Here is a 10,000-nt window from a genome sequence, read left to right on the forward strand (position 1 = left end):
AACATCCAAAACAATTGACCTTTTTTATTATAATATGACATTATATGTATAAATCTGTATATAAATAGTTTTAGAGTGTAGGTAGATCAACTCGATTACATAATTCATAAAACTTCATGCGAATGTGTGGGTTTCCATGGTAACAGCAACTTATGATTGCTGTTGCTCTTTTCAGGTGGTGTAGTTCTTCACTGGGAATTTGGCTGTTGAAGTTAATGAAGATAAATGATAAATGAAGTGGAAATCACACTCACTTGTGGCTCAGAGCTCATGGTAGACCGTCTCGCAAGATTTGGATATTATTGCTAATTATCAAGATTTAAATTTTTGGGCTAAAAGGTTTATTTTTTAATTAAACCATTTTGACTTACAAATGAATAAAATATTTGTCATTTATAATAGCATATGAATTTTCCTCCCAGTCTTGTCTGCGGTTCTCATATCTGTGAAGGATTCATGTGATACCTTTTATCTGACAAGTTATCTTACACAGTAGCATAAATGTGCCACCTAGTTTTTGACACAACCTTCACGGTAAAAGTAACTAGAGTTTTAAAAGAGGCCATATTACGCCCTTTTACGAAGTCTTGATGTTGTTTTTGGACTCTACTAGAAGAGGTTTTCATGCTTGAATGTTCAAAAAACACTATATTTGAGATTGTTGCAGCACCTCTTTTCCCAGTCTGTCAGTAACGCTCTGTTTAGTTCCTGTCACTATGAAGCCCCTCCTTCTGAAAAGCACACTGTGCTCTGATTGGTCGGCTGGACCAGTGTGTTGTGATTGATCGGCTGGACCAGTGTGTTGTGATTGGTCGGCTGGACCAGTGTGTTGTGGTTGGTCGGCTGGACCAGTGTGTTGTGGTTGGTCGGCTGGACCAGTGTGTTGTGGTTGGTCGGCTGGACCACTGTGTTGAGATTGGTCGGCTGGACCAGTGTGTTGTGATTGGTCGGCTGGACCAGTGTGTTGTGATTGGTCGGCTGGACCAGTGCGTTGTGATTGGTCGGCTGGACCAGTGCGTTGTGATTGGTCGGCTGGACCAGTGCGTTGTGATTGGTCGGCTGGACCAGTGCGTTGTGGTTGGTCGGCTGGACCAGTGCGTTGTGGTTGGTCGGCTGGACCAGTGCGTTGTGATTGGTCGGCTGGACCAGTGCGTTGTGATTGGTCGGCTGGACCACTGTGTTGTGATTGGTCGGCTGGACCAGTGTGTTGTGGTTGGTCGGCTGGACCAGTGTGTTGTGGTTGGTCGGCTGGACCAGTGTGATGTGATTGGTCGGCTGGACCAGTGTGTTGTGATTGGTCAAGTGGGTTGAGAGTGTTTGGGAAATGCCCCGCCTCTTACCATAATCGCGAGTTTCCACACACTATGAGTTTCAACACGCTACTAACCAACTCAACCAGGCCCCACCCCTTTATTATGTGTATGAATTATTTAAATGATGAATATTGTCACGTGTTCGTTTCCGGAAGAAAACTCAAGACTACAATGGAGGCTTTGCTTTGTAACTTTTTCATGCTTTAACAGCAACATAACACACTAAAGAAAGATGAACATGTAAAAAAGCATTATAGGTCCTCTTTAAACGGAGTCTGTGTGCTTTTGAGGTGAATTCTCCTTTACCCTCTCCGGTCAGCCATGCCGGCTCAAGCAGCTCCATCATGTACTCCGTCTCCAGCAGCAGTTGTGGGACATTACACTGAACAAGCACGTAGGACAGTGCCGGTAGGAAGTCCTCAGACCCCACTTCCTGTTCTGCAGAGGAAATTAGGAAAAGTCTTAACTTTAACGTCTTAAAGTTGCTCTATACCTAATGACAATCCAGATTCTGAATCTTTTCTCACCCGGTTGCGTCTCCATAGCCTTGTACACACTCTTGCACACCTGCAGCAAAAGCAACACCTTATCAATGGGCGAATGGCTGCGCTGCATCAGCGTGAGCTTTGCCTTTGCTCGGTCTATACCACGGACGTCCAGGACCCCCACTCGCACAGCCAGGCGCTCCAACGCCCCCTCCTGGTAGGCCAGCATGCTGTCTGTGATCCTCTGTAAAGAGCCGTCCCGAGTGTGGAGAGATACGAGCGTCTGGTACAGCTGAATCTTCAACGGCTTCAACACGCAGCCAAACAGAGCCTTTTCCAGGGCTAGATCTGTGGGTCACATGACATAAAAGGAAAGTGCACTTTAAAATCTGACATAATATTTTTAAATCATCCCAGTGAATGGTTATTCAGGCTCTTTTTGGTGTCCTTGTGCAATTTACAGTGTTCAATTCAATTAAATTCACATTTATTTGTATAGCGCTTTTCACAACACACATCATTTCAAAGCAGCTTTACAGAAAATGCATGAGTCCATATTACAATTACAAAATCACAGTTAGCGAAAAAAAGTATTAATTTAAACAATGTAATAATTAAATGCAGAAACAATAAACTTGTTTGTTAACAAATGAAATGACATTTAGAAAAATTTAGTATTGGTGCATGTTAATTCAGATTTGATTACTGGCCTTGAATTGAAATATTGGTTTGTAATGTAACTTTTTATAGTCAAGGTTGGTGATTTTAAAAGTTTCCCGCACAAAGTGTGTCTGTGGAAGTGAACATACAGCCACTGAGCAGCTTGGCGAAAATAAACAAGCTCTGTTCAATGGCAAATTAATGTTTTGTACAGTAGAAGAAAGAGCCAGACACATTGTAGCAAAACAGGAAAATCTGTGCACTGTGCAAAATCACCTCCCCATCCCTCCTTCTATCTCTTCTCTCTCTCTCCACACGCTTCCTAAAGTATGCGTGGGAATGTGCAATGTGCTAATGATAAATGCAAAGTGGAAAATGCGAATGCCTCCACCAACATCTGAAACGGCATCCATCCCCAGGGATGTGGCCGGATTTCTTGCTTTGATTTGGGGGAGATATCTCATAATCAGCTCATAATCCCAGCTATGCAGGGTTATGAAAGATTGGATGTTTTTATTTGAGTGACATGATTGTTCTGCAGTGTAAAAATAGATCTACGGTAACTTAAACTTGTGTCTTAACCAACGCCGCACTGCATGTGCTGCATGCACGTGAACATAATTTTTAATTTGGTTATATATAAGACTTTACAAGTGCCTCAGAGAACGGGAGTTATATTACAGCAAAACTGCTTTACATCGGTGTTAATAAAAGCTGTATGTACTGTAACAGTACAATTCAAACATAAACACTATTTTACAGAAATTCAATATATCAAAGGATTCTAGGAAACCAATCACATCTTTTATCCACTCTAAAGGTTTTAGAGTTTTTAAAACCAACGGATTGGATTCAGTGATGCAAATCCATAGCGTTGAGTCATTTCCTTCCTGTAAAATCCTTAGTGGTGTTTGCCAAGTCAAGCATCAATATTAATACTGCTCAAACTTAGGGTTTAATAAACTTAGTTTAATAACTCCTAGTGTATTCTGTTGTATTAAACTCTTCTTGTGTAACTTTACAGCACTGTTTGTACTGTAAACAAGACCTGAATTATGATTATCAAAATCAGACTTCCTACATTTATTAAAAGGAGGACCCGAGTCAAATGAAAAGACTAGGCTATCTTAGGCCGCCTTTAAACACTGCAGGTCTTAATGCCAAATTCTGATTTCTTGACTATATCCAATTTTTTTGACATCACGCTTTAATCTTCTTTTAAAAGTGACCCATATCTGATATCTGCATTTACACTATAAACTTGGCGAAACAACCGAAGGTAGACGTACTGACCCGGAAAAGGCCGATAAGGAAGTAAAAACAGCACGATTTACCCCTTTTCTAGGGGCTATGATCGCTTTTTCAATGACATACGACTCGCATTTACAGGGAAACATCCGATCTGTCCGCTTACATGGCAGATGCACGTATGCAATTCATATTTTATTTCCACATATGAATGAGGCCTGAAACCGAACAGAGAATATCAGAATCCATGTGCTTGTTTCCCGCTTACACGTTCGTGGGTTATATCGGATCTGTGCCACATGGGAGGAAAAAAATTATGTAAATGCGTCCATAGAGACTTAGGGCAATCATCTACAAACCACCCAGGGCATCATAGCAATGTTCTGCCAACCACTCACAAAACCTTAGCATTGTGGTGCCAACTTGTGTAATTACCAGTAACATTTTCTTCAACAAAAATTAAAAAAAAGGTCTATTTTCATTAAGGGTGCTCTAAGCGATGTTGGGTGACGTCACTTCTTGTTGACGTTCAAAGTATTGTCAAACAAAACGGAGGCTAGCTCGACCCTCCCTCCTCCTCTGGCACACTGTTTGCTATGTTTCGTGGTCCAGGCTGGGCCAGTTTGTTTTTCTTGCCGTTTGTGGAGGCTGGGCTGTCTACAGAGACCGCATTTTTTTACAGTGTGTACAGGGGACAAGCAGCTATCGGATAGTGAGGATATGTTTGCTGTATGTGACAAAAAATTATTTGGCCTAAAAAACGTGTGACATCGCTTAGAGCACCTTAAATATTTACTTCTATATTACTGGTTAAAAATGGGGGCGTCTGCTGTGCTGGAGACCAAAAGTTTGGAGGTTTGACTTACACTGCATGCAAGATGTACACTTTATCAGTTCATACACTGAACTTAATAACCTTGGCGTTGCTAGTGTCTGCTCTACTGTTTGAGCTAAAGGAACTACTGTATCAGCAATGTGCCATTGATCAAGTGATGCCTTCTTACCTTTCTCATTCTCAGGCACCAGTGTCTCAATCGGAGGTTCAATTTCTCCTGCTTCAAGAAGGAGATTTTTGGCTTGGGACAGAAATATCCTCACGCCCTGAAGCAGCTCCACAGCAGAACTATACGTTGAGGCCTCCATCTCCTGCCTCTGTTTCTCTAAGAAGTCCTGCACCAATGACCCAAACGTGGAGCGTTTTTCATGGGAGAGTTCGTCCACCAATCGGGCAACTCGGCGCTCAGGAGCAAACACGCATACAAAGGCAGCGGTCATGCGGCGTAGAGTCGAGGTCGGGTTCGCTGAGGGGAAACGGGTCCCACGTGCCGCAGGCGGCCATTGGTGGGCGAAGTCCTGGGCTTCCTCCTCCTCCAGGCTGCTGAACGAACTATTGCTGTCCAGTTCAGCGAGGGAAGGAGCTCGGGTTCTTTCCAAAGCGAGACACACCTCACCATCTTCAGTGTCTTTGTTGAGTTCAGCGTTGTCTCTTTGGGGTAAGGAGTTACTCTAGAGAACCACAAGATGTGGAAGGGGGTAAGGTTAAAAAAAACACAGTGTTAATTTTAGAGCATAGCACTACTGAAATATTTTCAAACAGGCATCACGATCACGACCTTCCAGAACCACAGTGCAGTGTAGGCACAGTATGTGGAATATCATTATATTGGTTGTAGGAGGCAGTTAACTAGTAAAGGTTATATTTGTGCTGACCTCTCTCCACCCGCGCTAACTTCAGCACAGTTGTGTGGAGACCATGATTTAGCCAAGTAGGATGTGCTCCTGTTCCATTTTTTGTTGGCCCCCTGAAATGTTATTGTACATCGAAGACACTCATAACCCTTCCCATATGCCTATAACTATTACCTAGCCTTAACCTGAGAGGGAAATGAGGGGTTGATAAGAATTTTGTTCGACCCCATATGCCAGGGGTGGCCAACGGTGCTCCAGGAGGGCTACCATCCTGTAGTCTAGCTCCAACCGTAATCAAACACACCTGAACCAGCTAATCAAGGTGTTCAGGATTACTTGAAAATTAACAGCTAGAACTGAAGTCTGCAGAAAAGTGGCCCTCCAGGAGCATGATCGACTAACCCCTGTCATATCCCACCCCAAAGCCTAACCGAGGCGTGTCCAATCCTGCTCCTGGAGGGCCAATTTCCTGCAGAGTTTAGCTCTAACACACTTGTCTGAAAGTTTCTAGTGATCCTGAAGACCTTGATTAAGTGGTTCAGGTGTGTTTAATTAGGTCTAGAGCTAAATTCTGCAGGAATGAAGCCCTCCAGGAGCAGGACTGGATACCTCTTGCATAACCTCTAACATATACCTAAAATCTAATTTGATGATTGGTCCAGTACGAACAAGAACACTGATCAAGAAATGTGTCCTACTACTATCAAAAAGCATGGAAAGTCACACGGGTATGGTGACTATGATTTAGCCAATTAAATGTGCCAACCCTAAGCTAAACCCCAACTTTAACCATTAACAAGACCTAAAGTCAGAGGGAAATCTTAAATTGATAATGTTGTTTTGAGATCCCAATCCAGCTGTGTCCAATCCTGCTTCTGGAGGTCCACCTTCTAGCAGAGTTTAGCTCTAACCCTAATTAGACACACCTAAACAAGCTAATCAAGACCACAAAAACTTCCAGGCAGGTTTATTGGAGCTAAATTCCCTTCCAGGAGCAGGATTGGACACACCTGTCCTAATCTCCACCTTTAGACGAAACCTAACCCTAATGTTTTCCAGGCACCAGCAAGAATGTTGGTTCAGAAGTATGCCCTACTTGAAAAAAACTCAGTCAGCCAAGGGTCCACATACTTACGGGTGGTATCTGTCCCAACATCTGTTCGTCCTCCTCTACTGAAGTGGGAGTGAGTGCCGGAGTCCTCCTGAGCACGCTCAATCCTCCTGTCCGTTTTGGGCCGCCCTGGTTGGCAATTTGTCCGTGTGTCTCCCCCTGGGTTAGCTCCGACTCTCCACCTGACAAGCTGAGAGAGGTTTCATTGGACACACGGACCCTGAGGCTGCGTTTGAAGCGGTGGCGTTTGTGTGAGGCGGTTCTGCTGGGTTGGGGAGGCTGAAGGAACAGGGGATTGACAAAACATGGGCTGATCAATCTGGATGTCCGGTGGGGTGCTGAGGGCGGAGGGGGACCGTTAGGAAGGCCAGGGGACGTCTGAGAGCTCCAGAACTCTGAAATTGCCATGGAAGGTTGCAAAGAGTGAAAATTAAGTGGAAAACACAATTGCACATTAACCTTTTAGAGCTAAGAATTTTAGAGTAGTCATAGCTTTTAGATATATTGAAATGAAAGCTTTCAATGTAACATGAAAACATAACATCACAACTTTTACAACTTCCTGAAACAACATCTATTTGGTGACTTGGCCTGGCCAGTTATGGTTTGATAAGGATGCTATTTGGCATGCTAGCTGATTTTGCTTAGCCAGCTGGTATATGCTAGTTGGAATTTAACTAACAATAAGAGTAAGATGTTGGGAAAGTCTGTCACTCTTGTTTCCAGCACCAACAAATGAGTGGCTGACGTTTGTTTCAACTCTTTGTCCTCCATTGACGGATTTTTCCGTCATTTATGAGACAACGCTTCCACGCCATTGACGAAATTTTCGTCAAGGGGGGTGCTGGGTATATTGATTACGCATCCTCTGAATGAGTACAGAATCTCCGGATCAAAACACAGACAAAAAAGGAGCAGAAACAAGCGATAAAGGCATTGCTTGTGCAAGTTTTAGTCTTTGGGGGAAAAAAAACTTCTAAGCTTTTTGTTCAAAATATTGCTTTTTTATGAAACTTACACACATTCAAGTGTTGATTTAAAAAAAAAGAATATATATTATATATTGAATGTTCAGATTCTAGGGGCCATGACATTTTTGTGAAAATGATCAAAACGCTGGTGGTGGCTGGCAGATGTTGGTGGGAAAACAGTTAAACAATATCCCTGAGTTTTAGCAGCACATTTCAGTGCTAACTGGTTTTGTGATCCAGTCACAAGGACATGCTAACTTGTAAAGGGGCTGTTATAGAAGGAAAGGATACTAATTAAATACTAAAGTGGACAAAACCGCACACCTGCAGGTTGGTGTAAGCATTGAAAAGCGCTGCATCTGAATATAAGAGGGTGTTAAGGATACTAAGTGGGTGTTTACATATAACTGTTAAAGGTACAGCAGCAAAAAGGCTAGTTTAGTTTGAAGGGTCAGTAAGGGGGTGGAAATGGTCGTGAAAAACAAGTATTCTTGCCTAAGCCCAGATGCGAAATGCTTTCCAGCTGGGTGTGTGTTGTGGCCTGTATAATTGCTTCTGGGAGCTCCAGTGGGAAAGGTAATACATCTCTGTTGAACACATACACAATTAGCATAAATTACAAAACACATTATAGATAAAACACTTGTTTAATGTACATGAATCCTATAACGTTTGTTGGTTTGACGTACCTGCTAATAGTGTAAAACGCCACTAGTCTGCAGAGATCAGGGAAGCTCAGGGCAGAACTTTCTAGAGAAAACGCTAAATGGTGACAAAGCAGATGTAAGAATTTAAGATATAAAAATGTTACCAGACGTAAAACTAGGTTTACCAGCGTTAGCTGTTTATTAATCATGAAACTGTGCGAGCTGGTCTCATTTAGGAGTTTGTTTTGTTCTAGTAATGTTTTCAGCGGCAGGTTTTGTTTTCGTTCCCAGAACGTTTTCCAAAAAGGTAGAATAACATTCTGTTAAACATTCTAAAAAATTTTTGTGATAACATTGTTTGTTGATCACATTTTTCACCATAACGACTGTTTTATAAACACACAGTTACAACAGCCAGAGAAAAACTAATGTTAAAAAGTCAAGGGTCAAGAGCCCAACTAAAGCAAACACTGATCACCACAATGGTGACTTCAAACGAAACATTTTCAATAAATCATCAACATCTAAACCTCTGTTAACTCTCAATAAGAACTTCTGTAGATGTATGACAGAAATAAAGTCAAACTGGTTAGTAATAAGTAAAGCAGGTAATGTTTGTGGAGTTGACCATGTCCAGTGCCTGCTGGGACACTTCCCACTTAAACCTTCATAAGAATGTTAGGGGATAATGTTCTATCACTAAACATTTTCAGAATGATTTTAGAGAATGTTATGCTACCTTTTAGGCAGGGTTCCTCAAACTCGGTCCTGGAGGGCCACTGTCCTGCACAGTTTAGCTCCAACCCTGATCAAACACACCTAGCTGTGAGTTTCTAGTGATCCTGAAGACATTGATTAGCTTGCTCAGGTGTGTTTGATCAGTGTTGGAGCTAAACTCTGCAGGGCAGTGGCCCTCCAGGACCGAGTTTGAGGAACCCTGCTTTTAGGAACATGTTCTGGGAACAAATATGTGACCCTGGACCACAAAACCAGTCACATGGGTCAATTTTTTTAAATTGAGATGTATACATAATCTGAAAGTTGAATAAATAAGCTGTCCATTGATGTATGGTTTGTTAGGATAGGACAATATTTGGCCGAGATACAACTATTTGAAAATCTGGAATCTGGGGGTGCAAAACAATCTAAACATTGAGAAAATCGCCTTTAAAGTTGTCCATTTATGTTCACTATTGTGCTGCATTCACTCACAGAAATATATTTTGTATATATTTATGGTAGGACATTAACAAAATATCTTCATGGAACATGATCTTTACTTAATATCCTAAGGATTTTTGGCATAAAAGAAAAATCGATAATTTTGACCCATGCAATGTATTGTTGGCTATTGCCACAAATATACCCGTGCGAATTATGACCAGGGTCACATATAATTTTTTTTTTTTTATTTACTGAAAACATTACTAGAACAAAAACAAAAAAATTGCTGGAAGGCTACCATATAAAATGCATGTCAAGTTTTGCTATAATACCGATGACTAAAAATATGAAGAACCAAAAATAGACTAAATAAGATCTTATATTGCAATGTAAAAATACCAGTTGTTAAGGATTTGCATTAATTTATAGTAACCATAATTGACTTACTAGCACAATATGACAACAAACATACGTTGTGGGGACCCAAGGTTAATGTGTTAGGTTTAAGGGGTAAAAAATAGCATAAGCTCAGTCTTAAAACTAAGCTAAAGTGTGTGTATGCGTGACGTGTTAAACTCACTGGAGTCTTCCTCACGGATGGGATACTGTGACACACCTCCCTCCTGCACTCGCACACACAGAACCTTCCTGTGGGAGGCGCTACACTTACACACCAGAAACGTCTATGGACAAAGAGGGAAGATACAGAGTT

The 10,000-nt window shown here is 41.8% G+C and overlaps 1 protein-coding gene across 1 annotated transcript in view; it reads right to left on the reverse strand.

Annotated features, from left to right (window-relative positions):
• rin1b (Ras and Rab interactor 1b) overlaps positions 1-10,000 on the reverse strand; it is a 32,018-nt gene that overhangs the window by 4,733 nt on the left and 17,285 nt on the right. The window contains exons 3-9 of the mRNA XM_082162353.1: positions 9,869-9,971; positions 8,167-8,239; positions 7,973-8,064; positions 6,531-6,901; positions 4,711-5,212; positions 1,841-2,146; positions 1,620-1,751 (exon numbers count right to left, since the gene is read on the reverse strand). Coding sequence (XP_082018479.1) covers positions 1,620-1,751; positions 1,841-2,146; positions 4,711-5,212; positions 6,531-6,901; positions 7,973-8,064; positions 8,167-8,239; positions 9,869-9,971 — 1,579 coding nt within the window. The remainder of the gene's footprint in view (positions 1-1,619; positions 1,752-1,840; positions 2,147-4,710; positions 5,213-6,530; positions 6,902-7,972; positions 8,065-8,166; positions 8,240-9,868; positions 9,972-10,000) is intronic.

The sequence above is a fragment of the Leuciscus leuciscus genome (genome assembly GCF_965113295.1).
Source record: "Leuciscus leuciscus genome assembly, chromosome: 2".
In the NCBI taxonomy this organism is placed as follows: domain Eukaryota; kingdom Metazoa; phylum Chordata; class Actinopteri; order Cypriniformes; family Leuciscidae; genus Leuciscus; species Leuciscus leuciscus.